At 42.0% G+C, this 14,192-nt stretch overlaps 1 protein-coding gene across 1 annotated transcript; it reads left to right on the top strand.

Annotated features, from left to right (window-relative positions):
* Positions 1-7,768: 7,768 nt before the first annotated feature.
* On the top strand, positions 7,769-9,865 carry LOC109213033 (uncharacterized mitochondrial protein AtMg00810-like). The gene is made up of 3 exons (XM_019376779.1): positions 7,769-8,366; positions 8,442-8,718; positions 9,691-9,865. Exons 1-3 carry the CDS (start codon positions 7,769-7,771, stop codon positions 9,863-9,865), a joined length of 1,050 nt encoding a protein of 349 aa, XP_019232324.1.
* The last annotated feature ends 4,327 nt before the right edge of the window (positions 9,866-14,192 follow it).

Below are 14,192 nucleotides of genomic sequence, written 5' to 3'. Positions count from 1 at the left end.
ATGGATTGTGTTTTGCTATGGGGTACTCGATTTAGTATTCGGATAGCCGTAAGAACGGCTTCCCCCCACAAGTTCTGTGGCAAACCAGAAGTTATCAATAATGCGTTCATAATCTCCTTTAATGAATGATTCTTTCTTTCTGCAATCCCATTGGATTGGGGCGAGTAAGGGGCCGTTGTTTGATGAATAATTCCATATTCTAAACATATTTGTTCAAAAGGAGATTCATATTCACCACCCCTATCACTTCTTATCATTTTGATTTTCTTGTTAAGTTGCGTTTCAACTTCATTTTGTATTGCTTGAATGAGTCTATTGCTTCATCTTTACTATTAAGTAAGTAAACATAGCAATATCGAGTACTATCGTCAATAAAAGTTATGAAATACTTCTTTCCACCGCGAGATGGTATTGACTTCATGTCACAAATATCTGTGTGAATTAAGTCTAAAGGATTTTAATTCCTTTCAACCGACTTATAAGGATGTTTAACATACTTAGATTCCACACATACTTGGCATTTTGATTTGTCACATTCAAACTTGGGCAATACTTCCAAATTAATCATTTTCCGTGAGGTTTTATAATTGACATGACCCAAACGTATATGCCATAATTCATTTGACTCAAGTAAGTAAGACGAAGCTAAAATTTTATTATTATTTTCAACAACCATTACATTCATCTTGAAAAGGCCCTCAGTGAGGTAACCTTTTCCTACAAACATTTCATTCTTACTTATTACAACCTTATCGGAAACAAAAACACATTTAAAACCATTCTTAACAAGAAGTCCAGTAGAGACATTCTTCCTAATCTCGGGAACATGAAGGACGTTGTTCAAAGTCACCACTTTGCCGGAAGTCATTTTGAGAAATATCTTCCCACATCCTTCAATCTTGGCCTTTGAAGCATTTCCCATAGAAATCGTCTCATCGGGTCCAACAGGAGCATAAGTAGCAAAAGCTTCTCTAACAGCACAAACATGGTGAGTGGCTCCAGAATCAATCCATCACTCTTTAGGATTGCCCACCAAGTTGCATCCGGAAAGCATGGCACATAAGTCATCAACGTCATCATGCTTTTCAACCATGTTTGCTTGACCCTTCTTCTTGTCTTTCTTCGGAGCACGACACTCTGTAGATTTGTGTCCGATTTTTCCACAGTTGTATCAACTTCCACTGAACCGCTTCTTGCTTGAGTTGTATTTCGGTCCAGAAGCCTTCTTCCTCTTTTTGTTCTCTTCAACAATATTTGCACCCATTATTGTTGAGTTTCCACGACCTCTCTTTTCAGCAGCTTTGTTGTCCTCTTCGATTCTCAACCAAACAATGAGATCTTCAAGGGACATCTCCTTGCGTTTGTGTTTCAAGTAGTTTTTGAAGTCCTTCCACAAAGGAGGCAACTTCTCAATCATCGCTGCTACTTGAAATGCTTCATTGATGACAAGACCTTCAATGAAATTTCTGTTAGTAAAAATACTAAGATTACTACTTTCAACATCAATATTAATTTGATATATACCTTCAGCAAGGAGATCGTGAATAATCACTTGCAATTCCTGGACTTGGGTAATAACAGACTTGCTATCTACCATTTTGTAGTCCAAAAACTTTGCAGCAACAAACTTTTTCAACCCGGCATCTTCGGTTTTGTATTTCTTTTGAAGCGCATTCCACAGTTCCTTTGACGTTTCCATGCCACTGTAGACGTTATACAAAGCATCCTCCAGCCTGCTTAGAATATAATTCTTGCACAAAAAATTGGAATGCTTCCACGCCTCAATCACGAGAAAGCGTTCAGTTTCTGGAGTTTCATCGGACAGCACAGGAACATCTTCCTTGATGAACTTCTGGAGACTTAGAGTAGTCAAATAGAAGAACATCTTTTGCTGCCAGCGCTTGAAATCAATCCCGGAAAATTTTTCGGGTTTCTCCGCCGGTGCCAATGCTGTCGGTGTCGTTTGGCTTGTTGGGGCATTGGCAATCACCATTGGAACAGGTTGGTTCTCATTCTCATTAGTCATTTCTGTAAAAGAATGACACAAACGTTAAAATCACGTAGATTTTAATAGAGTACAAAACCACAAAGGTTTTACTCTTCCAGAAACAGTAAGTACAAATACAGAAAATATATTAAATTCCTTAAGCTTGTTAGTAATCTGTACTTGTAATATAATTCTGGAAATATAAATGAATATAAACAGTAATGAACATAAACAGAAATGACTGAAAACCAATTCGAGCCCACTGAATTCACAGTGTTTCCTTATGGAATTTAATCCCCTTCTAGTACCCAAGGTTATGGATTATTTCCTCCTAGGATAGGACGAATTACACACTGGTGTAGTGGTACTTCAAACCCCAATGTTTCAGCGAACACAAAGTTCGGTAGCAAATCACACTTATTTTTTGCTTTGTTTGATGCTAAAACTATGCAGAAGGAGAGATAACTCAGAAAATCGTACTGAAATTCTGAGCAGAATAGTGTTGTATTTATAGCCAAAGTTGGGCTGAAATCTGAAGAGGTGCAACTCTTCAGAATGGCTGTTTATGCAAAATGGCCACAACATAAATGCCATTACATAAATGGCCATTTACTCAACAATAAAGAGGGAAATAAAGAGGGAAAATTGAAGAGGGTAGTTACTTTTCTGTTACCAAAACAGAAAAATGGATTGGATTTAATATTAATATTTAATATTAATATTCTGTTATTAAAACAAATATTTAATAACATTTCTGTTAGTATTTTACTATTAACAAATAAATTTGGTCCAAAAAGTTAATCAATCAATCGATCATTTGACCAAATCCAAATCCGAATCCGAATCGAAGCCGAAGCCGAAGTCGAGCCGAACCGAGCTGAGCGACGACGACGACGACAACCACGGCACGAGGCTTGCCTTCTTCTCAACTCTTTAAGAGCTAGAAGAAGAGCAATCGCTTATATACCCATAAAAAACCTCTTCCTCTTCCAATATGGGACAATGTCCATTTACCAAGGGGGGAAACATAAAATTTCACTCAAAAATTTCATTTCCCTCCATTTCCCATTCACCCTCTTTTAAGTATTTAATATATTAATTAAATACATTAAAAAACCCAACACATTATGCCATTTCCTAATCTTTGTGAGGGGTAAAATGCATCATTATCCACTCTTGCTGACTCGCCTTTCTCTCCCCTCCCCGCTCTTTCCTCATCTTCTTTTCCACCTATTCTTGAGCCCGGGGTCTTTCGAAAACAGCCTCTCTACCTCTCCAGGTAGGGGTAAGGTCTGCGTACTCACTACCCTCCCCGGACCCCACTCATGGGATTATACTGGGATGTTGTTGTTGTTGTTGTATCCACTCTTGCTGACCACAACTCCTTTTCTATTGACGTCTACATTTTGTTTGGCTTTCTCACATGTATGCAGTAGTTTGTTGAAAGAAACTAAAGGACCTTATGTTAGGGAACAATGAACTCAGTAATGCGGCAATGAAGAGATATCTATGATAAGCAGGATCTGGCATAACTCAAATACGCCTAGGCGATTCTTATAGTAAATCTTTATGGAGTTTTCTTGCTTACGTTTACGTATACTAATTTGTAACAAATTGAGTTAGCTGAAGAAGTGTTTTATGTACGGTAGATAATTCTCTCTTGGATTTCAACTGAGAGGCCTGTTAGCCCAAATACAGCTCAGGCCCAATCAGCTAAGGGAAAGCAGAAGGCCCTTTTATAGTTTACATTTCCTTATATTTTCATTCTCAGTTTTTACATTTTATTTTTGTCTCTTACACTTGTAAATATATATAGATACTCCTCAATAATAATATGGTTTTTGGTCAATTAAGTTTTGACCGACTCATTTCGTTCATCTTCTTCTCTCAACCCTTCTAGGGTTTTTCTTCTGTTACTTTCCGCCATAGCCATCGAGCTTCGAATTTAACATGGTATCAGAGCAGGAATATAGATTCCTCTCGTCGCAGCCTTTCTTCCGATGGTAGCCTCATTTGAAATCGTCAAGAATTGTATTAGATCGTCGATCTTCAGAATACGTTCGTGAAATTTGGGGTTTCGTTCAATCTTCGCATATTTTCGACTTTTATCGCGAGAATCGTTGATAATCTTCAAGTTACACGGTAGTTTCTGCTGGATTTCTCTACCTAGGGTTCATGGCTAAACAAGACCTCACTTCTTCGGGTTTTCAGAAGAAGGACGGTATCACTGTCACTCCTAATCACAAGTTTTGTTAATTTTGCTGTTAATGTTCATTGCATGTACCTGATTTGAGTTTATCCCTGATCACTTCAACATACTACTGTAGTTTCTTAGTGTTAGATTTAATTACTGCTGAAAATGGGTACTGTAGTAGACGATGTTAGCTCTCCTTCACCTTCCAACAGTTTTGCTCCGTTTTCTTTGGATCCTTCACATCCGTTCTATATTCATCCCTCGGATAATCCTGGAAGTCAACTGGTATCTGTTCCATTCAGTGGTTGTGGGTTTGTGTTGTGGCGTAACAGTATGCTCACTTCCCTTTCTGCAAAGAACAAACTCAGCCTATTAGATCGCAGAGTTAATCAACCCACTCCTGAATCCCCTTATTACCCATATTGGGAAAGGTGCAATGATATGGTCAAAGCCTGGATAACTAACTCAGTATCTAGAGAAATAGATGTTAGTGTAATGTGTTTTAAAACTGCTAAGGAAGTCTGGAAGGATATAAATGAAAGGTTTGGTCAGTCAAACGGGTCCAAATACATTCAAATACAAAGGGAAATCAGCTCTACTACTCAAGGCTCCTCTGATATAGCTTCTTATTTCACCAAAATGAGGAGTTTGTGGGATGGGCTGAACTTTTCATATGTAGGTCATACCTGTTCATATGGTGCATTGCCTAAATTCATAGAGGACCAACAGTTGTTTCGGTTTCTCAATGGTCTAAATGAGTCCTACACAACTGTTAAAAGTGCCATCATGTTAATGAATCCTCTTCCACCAATCAGCAAAGCCTATAGTCTTCTACAACAAGATGAGAGTCAAAGAGAAGCTCACTCTGCTGCTCCTAACTTCTCTGGTGATGCCACCTCTTTCTTGGTGTCTCCTACTGCTTCTACCACAAATAGGACTTTCAGTCAAAAGGTGAATTTTGAGGCCAGGAAAGCTGCTCCAAATGTCTCTTGCAAGTACTGCAAGAAGCCCGGCCACACTGTAGACAAGTGCTACAGACTTCATGGGTTCCCTACTGATTTCAAGTTCACCAAGAGTAAGAAATATGCTTCTTGTGTCCAGACTGAAAGTCCATCCACCACTGCTGTCACTACCACCTCTCAGCATGCTGATTCTTCAGCCCATGGGTTTACCAAGGAGCAGTATCAACACCTGTTGACCTTGTTCAAACAAGTTCAGATGTCAAACACTTCCACCCCTGATGCCTCCAATGTGGATCAATCTGCTTTTGCACACTTTTGCAGGTTTGTTTAGCAAGTATGCTGTAGATTCTGAGGTTTCTCATGTGTGTGCATCCTCCCAATTAGGTGTCAATCCTTGGATCTTAGATATAGGGGCTACAAATCACATGACTCCACATAAACATCTTCTTTTTAATGTTCAACCATTAATCAAGCCTTTTCTTGTCACCCTACCTAATGGATATAAAGCTAAAGTTGTATCAACTGGATCTCTGTATCTTAGACATGATATAATTTTACTTCATGCTCTTCCGGTGCCATCTTTTCACTTCAATTTGATATCAGTTCATCAGCTCATATGTCAGCTAGATTGTTCAGCACTCTTTACCAAAACAATTTGTTCTTTACAGGGCCCTTCTCTGAAGAGGCCACTGGAAATTGGTAAAGCTGCAGGCAGGCTGTACTACCTCTATCCAGATGGTGATCTCTTTCCTGTTCCATCTGATTCTCTGAATGTGTCTTCTAGTAGTTTACCTAATTCTGTTTCTACTTCTACTGATTTACCTTCTTCTGTTCAATTGTATCTGATAAGTCCAGTCATGTTGTTACACATGTTAATGGTACTCCTGATTGTAACCAATTACATTGCCTTAATAAATTGGACTTGTTTTGGCATCAAAGATTAGAGCACATGCCTTATCATAGAATGAAAACTATTCCTTTCTTATCTGATAAAGTGTCTTCCAAACAAAGTTTCATGTGTCATGTTTGTCCTCTAGCAAGACAACAGAGATTACCTTTTCCTGAAAGTGTTATACACTCTTCTGCTCCTTTTCAACTAGTACACATTGACATTTGGGGTCCATATAACACTAGAACTTATAGTGGTTTCAGATACTTTCTAACTTTGGTTGATGATTATACTAGAGCCACATGGACACACCTCCTCTCTTGCAAGAACAATGCTCTTTCTGTTCTTAAAGCTTTTACTATCATGGTTAAGGTTCATTTTATTTCATCTGTCCAAACCTTTAGGTCTGACAATGCTTTTGAACTTGGTGGAAGTTCTGAAGCCACCAAGTTCTTCTCAAGCCAAGGCATTCTCCATTATACCACTATTCCTCACACCCCTCAACAAAATGGGGTGGTTGAAAGGAAACACAAACACTTATTGGAAATCTCCAGGGCTCTTCTTTTTCAGTCTAACCTTCCCCTCAAATATTAGGGTGACTGTGTTCTGACTGTCACTTACCTCATCAATAAACTTCCTTCTATTGTTTTGAAGGGTGTCTCTCCTTATGAAAAACTCCATTGTCTCCCTCCCCTTTATGATCACTTAAAGTCCTTTGGATGTTTATGCTTTGCTACTTCACTTAAGTTTGGCAGAGATAAATTCCAGGCTAGAGCTATTCCTTCTATATTTTTGGGGTACCCCTTTGGTAAAAAGGGTTACAAAATTCTTAATCTCACTACTCATTCCATTGTCTTTTCTAGGGATGTGGTTTTTCATGAAAATATATTTCCCTACAAGTCTGATCATCCTTCTGTCTTTCCCTCTTCCTTTATTTCAGACATTGTAGATTCTACATCCTCCTCCTCTTCACCTTCTCCTACTCCTGATGTTTCCAAATCTCCAGCTTCTCCTGTTCCCTCACCTCCTTCTCCTCCTCCTATATCTGATTCTTCTTCTATTATCCCTTCTCCTCCACTTTTGAGAAAATCAACCAGAACAGTCCAACAACCTTCCTATCTCAAAGATTATGTATGTTCCTCTGTCTCTTCCTCTCATCCTTTTCTTACCTCTTCCAAGGTCTCTTTTGTTGACATACACATGCATGAGCCCCAGTTCTACCAGCAGGCTGCCTCATATCCTGCTTGGCAAGAGGCTATGCTAAAGGAATTCCAAGCCCTTGAGGCAAACCAGACTTGGGATATTGTCCCTATACCTTCTCACAAGAAAGCTATTCCTTGCAAGTGGGTTTACAAAATCAAACAAAGGGCTGATGGTTCTATTGAGAGATATAAAGCCAGGTTAGTCATTAGGGGTGACACCCAAAACGAGGGCATTGACTTTACTGAAACCTTTTCTCCTGTTGTCAAGTTAACCACCATCAAATGCTTACTCACTTTGGCTGCTAAGTGGGGCTGGAATGTGTTCCAACTTGATGTGAACAATGCTTTCCTTCATGGGGATCTCCATGAGGAAGTTTATATGAAGGTTCCACCTGGTCTTGATGTATCTGCTTCTTCTTCCTGTCCTCCCCTGCTTTGCAAACTCAAAAAGTCCCTCTATGGCCTTAGCAAGCTTCTAGACAGTGGTTTTCAAAACTGTCTGAAGCCTTGCACTCCAGAGGCTACATTTCCGGCATGAATGATTATTCCTTATTCACTAAGGTCTCCTCTGATTCTCTAATTGTCTTGGCTGTCTATGTTGATGACATCTTGCTAGCTGGTAATGATGTTATTGAGATGAACTCTTTGAAGTCTTTCTTGGATGATCAATTCAAAATTAAAGACCTGGGGTCAGTTCACTATTTTCTGGGATTGGAAATCTCTCTTATTCCTCAAGGTTATGTGATGAGCCAACACAAGTACACTTCTGACCTCATAGCTGAGTTTAACTGTCAACATTTCTCTCCTGTTATGACCCTTTTAGATCCTTCTGTGAAGCTGGTGTTAGACATGGGGGAGCCTATTTCTGATCCTAGCTTATATAGGAGATTGATTGGGAAGCTCAATTTCTTGCAACATACTAGGCCTGATATTTCTTTCTCAGTTCAACATTTGAGCCAATTTCTTCAGAAACCTCAAGTTCCCCACATGTTGGTAGCCTTGCATGTTCTCAGATATTTACTAAATGATCCAGCTCAAAGGGTGCTCCTCTCCAGCTCATCTGATTTGTCTCTCACTGCATATTCTGATTCTGATTGGGCTGCGTGTGCCATATCTCGCAAATCTGTCACTGGTTATTATATTACTCTTGGTGGTAGCCCAATTTCTTGAAAAAGCAAGAAGCAGCCCACTATCTCCTTGTCCACAGCTGAAGCTGAATACAGAGCACTTCGCAAGGTTTCAGCTGAAATTTCTTGGTTGCTCAGACTTCTGCGTGATCTTGGTTTGTCCATTTCTAGCCCAGTTCCTATTCATTGTGACAACCAAGCAGCTCTTCATATTGCCAAAAACCCAGTTTTTCACGAGCGCACAAAACATATTGAGATTGACTGTCATTATGTGCGCACTTGCTTGCAGGCTGGTCTGATTTCCTTGCATTTTATCTCCAGCTCCAATCAGTTAGCAGACATCATGACCAAAGCTTGGTGTGTTCTCACCCTCAAGCTTGAGGGGGGGTGTTAGCCCAAATACAGCTCAGGCCCAATTGTCACAGGCCCAATTAGCTAAGGGAAAGCAGAAGGCCCTTTTATAGTTTACATTTCCTTATATTTTCATTCTCAGATTTTACATTTTATTTTTGTCTCTTACACTTGTAAATATAAATAGAGACTCCTCAATAATAATATGGTTTTTGGTCAATTAAGTTTTGACCGACTCATTTCGTTCATCTTCTTCTCTCAACCCTTCTAGGATTTTTCTTCTGTTACTTTCCGCCATAGCCATCGAGCTTCGAATTTAACAAGGCCTTGGTTTTATTAAGCTTTCTTATAATTTTTCAGAACCTGATGAGAAAAATTTATTAGGGGACATAATTTAGTAAGAACTGCAAAGAATAGAGAGTCCAGAAACCTTGTAGCTACAATCTCTTTAAAATCTTTTGGAATTGCCTCTGTGGATTTCAGAGGATGTGTCAGCTTTGTTTACTAGTGGATGGTTTATGTTTTGGTGACTATTATAACTGAGCATTATTAAATAGAACTCTTTGCTACTGGGCCTAATAATGTGTTGCAACTTATGGTTTTTTAGTTTTTCTCTCGTATAAATTTTGAAAGTAATTAGTTACAATGAAGCTGTTGCATTTGATTTTCTTCTTTCTTAACTTTGCAGAGAAATACATTTGACAATGCTCTTCCAAGTTCTACTGCTAGTTTAATTTGCCACTTTCACATAACCTGCAAGTTAAAACCTTGATAGAGTTTCTTTCATTTTTCTCAAATTTAGGGGTAAATATATTCTAATTCAGTGATTGATTCTGACTACAATTTTATGAATTGTCTTCTTTCTTGTGTGATTTGCTAAACTAGCAAAACCTAATCCAGGCTTCATTTCTGAGTTTACAATCTTGCAACTCAATTTTCTGGTCCTTCATATTGGCTTGGTGCTTTGTTCACGTTTAGCTGTAAAAAATATCTTGATTTGACAACTGATTTACCGCCGAAGATCAATCTATTCCAAAATGCACGCCACGATTCTCGATCAATTGCTGATATCTTGCCTTTTCCATTATCAAGCCATGCCGGTGTTGTATGGGGTCAAATTCTGCCCACTATGGTAGCAACGACCCCCGACTAAGCAGTAGCCGAAGTAGAGGGGACGACCTAAGAATGTCAGAGCGAAAGCGTGCCCTTAAGTCTCGTCGTCTCCTCGAAAGCACGTGACCTATCCCTGTATTATTTTATTATTTTTTGAGGGGGTTCTCTTGTTATATAAAGGAGAATCCCAATGTTGTAAAGGGCATGAAATCTTTCAATAATAAGCTATTTTTCTTCCTATTTCTCTCTCTCTCTCTAAACGAGCTTTCTCTTACTCTCTCGAATATCCAAGTTGTTGAAACAATCACAAAGCATAATACATATTTCTAGGTCTAGTTATATTTGATTACGATTTACCTTTGATTCAATTTGATTGTTTTTCGCTTACAAAGTAATTAGTATCTTTTGAGCAAAATAATTTGGCGCCGTCTGTGGGGAATTCGGCAATCGAAATCATAGTTTGCACCTAGAACATCAAAAATAAACCACCTTCCTTCACACCCTACTGAAATAGAAAAATGGCGGAAAATGACGCAAGATTGAAAGCAATAGCAGGCGTCACAACCAACCTCATAGGCCCCCTCAACGAGGCCGGTAGAGAAAACATCTTGAGCACAACACCTGGCAGCACTCAAGAGGGAGAAATCTCACCCTCCCCATCTGAAGATCTGACAATCATGCAAGAAAAGGGGGCTTCCACGTCTGCGGTCAAAGAAACACCACCCCCGGTGGTCAAGAAGCTACTGGAAGAATGGCTGACGAACACCCTAGGCAGCTTGCTCGAAAAATCACCCCGAAGCAACATTAAGAACCCGTTGACGACAGACATCGCTACCACCAGTGAACACGATACTGTACGTACAAACAACAACCACACCAATGGCCAGACCAGCGATGGCATACTTGCAGCCATCCTTAAAAAAATGGAGGAAATGGAGAATGAAAACAAGGCACTTCGGGATCAGATGAAAGAGCATCAGGAAAGAGTTGACAAAATTCCCGGCGCTCCTAAGTTACTACTAAAGCGCGACGTGGGATGATTCGTCGAACAGCCATACAGCGAAGAAGCTGCACCTCACCCGATCCCAAAAACCTTCAAGATGCCACCCTACTTAAGGATATATGACGGGACGACGGACCCCGAAGACCACCTGATCCACTATGTGACCGCTGTGAAGGGTAACGATCTGTCAAAGGAACAAGTACCCATCTGTACTGCTGAAAAAGTTTGGAGAAAAGTTGACGGGGGGGGGGCTAACATGGTACTCACAGCTGCCAGCCAGAACGATATCAACATTCGAAGAAATGGCGGATAAGTTCGCCACCGCCCATGTGGGAGCTAAGAAAGCAGAGGCCAGGGTCAACGATATCTTCGCCGTCCGACAAACCGCAGGTGAGGGACTCAGGGACTTCCTGGCCAGATTCAACAGAGTAAGTATGAGCCTACCAAACGTATCGGAAGGCATGGCGGTCGCAGCTTTCCAAAACGGGCTGAGCAGAGATGGTTCGAGAGCAACCAAAAAGCTACTAAGCCGACTCATGAAGTATCCTCCTACCACATGGGAGGAGATCCACAACGCCTACTGTGCCGAGGTACGAGCAGACGAGGATGACCTCAACGGACCAACCCAGCGGCTCACGGCAATACAGTTAGAAGCAAGGAGGGATCGACGCAGCGAGGGCCGGCGGGAACAATCCTCACGCTTCAACAAAGAAAGGCAACAACCTTACGTCAGATCCTCGCATCCACCACCGCTTAGACACACAGAAGCACTACAGCGACATGTCGCCCCACTCCGTAATAAAAGAGGTATGCCCCCTTTATTATCCGCCCATAACTTTTGCGTGTCTCCCTCAGAAATAGTGTACCCACTGGAGAAGCTGGGCACCAAGGTACAATGGCCGCAAAAGATGAAATCAGACCCCGCCATGAGGAAGTCAAATGTCCTGTGCGAGTTCCACCAAGAACGAGGGCACAAAACCGAAGATTGCATAGGGCTACGGCAGGAGGTGGTCACAATACTGAACCAAGGATACTTGAATGAGCTGCTCAGCGATAAGGGAAAGATCAACTTCGCACGAGGGCGGGATCAACCTCAAGGGCCGCCAAAGCCGCCTTCGCCAGCACACACCATCAACATGATCGTCAGAGGAGGCGACGATTCAGCAATCAACCATGTAAAGTTCACCACTTCGCACAAACTGAAGCGAACAATCGCCCACGAACGGTATGATGACTTCGAAGAGAGTATCACCTTCGATAAGTCAGATGCCGACGGTTTGTCTTTTCCTCATTATGATGCTTTGGTCATAACTTTACGTATTGCTGACACTGATGTTAAGAGAATCATGGTTGATGACGGAAGTGGCGCCTGTATTATCCATCCAAGGGTCCTCGCGCAAATGAGGCTCGAAGATAGGATAATACCGCGTTGCATAACACTGACAAGTTTTAACAATGCAGTGGAACGGACCTCCGGGGAGGTATCATTGCCGATTTTAGCAGGAGGAGTTACGCTGGAAACCACTTTCCACGTCATTAACCAAGAAACAGCCTACAACGCCATCATAGGACGCCCGTGGATACACGCCATGCGAGCAGTCCCCTCAAGCTTCTACCAAGTGATCAAGTTCCCCACCCCTTGGGGAATATTTAGCATTTGGGGCGAGCCGCGCAAGAGTGCTACCGAATCGCTCAAGACTACTCACACACCAAGCAGTTGAAAGGAGCAAGTGCGGAAGCATAGCAATCAGCCATGTCGGGGACTAAGGTCGACCCGACAAGGGAAGCCATCAAAGATCCGGACGTCGTAGAAGCCTACAAAGCAACGGTCGAGGATCTCAACCCAGTACAACTGGACAACACCGACCACTCAAAAAAAGCCTACATCGGACACAGCCTCTGCGACCCAAGTAAGTACCATGAATTTTTAACTAACCACGCAGATCTATTTGCTTTTTCTCATCTAGATATGCCGGGGATACCAAGAGACATTGCCACCCACAAATTGAACATCGACCCACTATATCCACCCGTGCGGCAAGTTAGAAGAAAGTTCAATGCCGCAATCAATGAGGCCGTTAGCGAAGAGGTAGATAAACTACTGGCCAACGGGTCCATAAGGGAATCAAAATATCCCCAATGGGTCGCCAATATCGTCATGGTCAAAAAGAAAAACGGGAAGTGGAGGATGTGCGTGGATTTCACAGACCTTAACAAGGCATGCCCGAAGGACTCATTCCCGTTACCTCACATCGACCAGTTGATCGACGCCACAGCAGGACATGAGCTGCTAAGCTTCCTAGATGCCTACTCCGGCTACAACCAGATCATGATGGCCGAGGAGGACCAAGAAAAGACAACTTTCATCACCCACCAGGGAACGTATTGCTACAAGGTGATGCCCTTCGGACTCAAAAACGCAGTGGCGACGTATCAGAGGCTAGTTACCAGAATGTTCAAGGAACAGCTTAGCAAGACCATGGAGGTCTACATCGACGATATGCTGGTAAAGTCGGCAAACAAAGAAGACCACCTCGACCATCTGAAAGAAGCCTTTGAGATACTACGACAGTACGGGATGAAATTAAACCCAGAAAAATACGCCTTCGGCGTAGCGTCAGGGAAGTTCTTGGGTTTCCTCGTATCACAACGAGGTATCGAAGTCAATCTTGACCAGATCAAGGCGATAGACGCAATACCTGAGACCTTGCACAACAAAAAACAGGTACAAAAGCTGACAGGGCGAATAGCCGCCCTATCCAGGTTCATCTCGCGATCCTCCGACAGGTGCCATAAATTTTTTAACGTATTGAGAAAAGATCACGGACTACAATGGAACGAGGAATGTGCCGAGGCTTTAAAAAAATTGAAAGAATACCTGTCTTCGCCACCATTGCTAGTTAAAGCAAACCCCGGCGAACCCTTGCTAGTATACGTGGCAGTGTCCGAAGTCGCCGTCAGCGCAGTCCTGGCCCGTGAAAACAAAGGTACGCAGTCTCCTATTTACTCAGCAAAACCCTAGTGGGCGCCGAAATACGGTATCCACACCTCGAGAAGCTGGCTCTGGAACTGGTTATAGCTTCACGAAAGCTTAGACCCTACTTTCAGTGTCATCCTATAAAAGTTATAACGACCTTCCCCCCGAGAAGCATCCTACACAAGCCCGAGCTATCGGGCAGGCTCGCCAGATGGGCCATAGAGCTCAGCGAGCACGACATATCCTATCACCCGAGAAATGCCATCAAGTCGCAGGTACTTGCAGATTTTGTCGCCGATTTCAGTACAGAGATTCTGCCGGAAGCGGAACTAGATGCCATTCGTGCCACTCCTAGTACCGAACTCTGGACCCTCTACACTGACGGCG

The sequence above is a fragment of the Nicotiana attenuata genome, unplaced genomic scaffold (assembly GCF_001879085.1).
Source record: "Nicotiana attenuata strain UT unplaced genomic scaffold, NIATTr2, whole genome shotgun sequence".
Taxonomy (NCBI): domain Eukaryota; kingdom Viridiplantae; phylum Streptophyta; class Magnoliopsida; order Solanales; family Solanaceae; genus Nicotiana; species Nicotiana attenuata.
The sequence above is the reverse complement of the archived record's forward strand: the minus strand, read 5'-3'. Positions and strand labels throughout refer to the sequence as shown.

Bases quoted from the DNA above. Each gene is read 5' to 3' on its own strand.
- LOC109213033 (XM_019376779.1), top strand. From the start codon at position 7,769: ATGAATGATTATTCCTTATTCACTAAGGTCTCCTCTGATTCTCTAATT. The intron at 8,367-8,441 runs GTTATTATATTA...CCTTGTCCACAG, and splicing joins ATCTCGCAAATCTGTCACTG to CTGAAGCTGAATACAGAGCA. The intron at 8,719-9,690 runs GTGTGTTCTCAC...GTTCACGTTTAG, and splicing joins GACATCATGACCAAAGCTTG to CTGTAAAAAATATCTTGATT.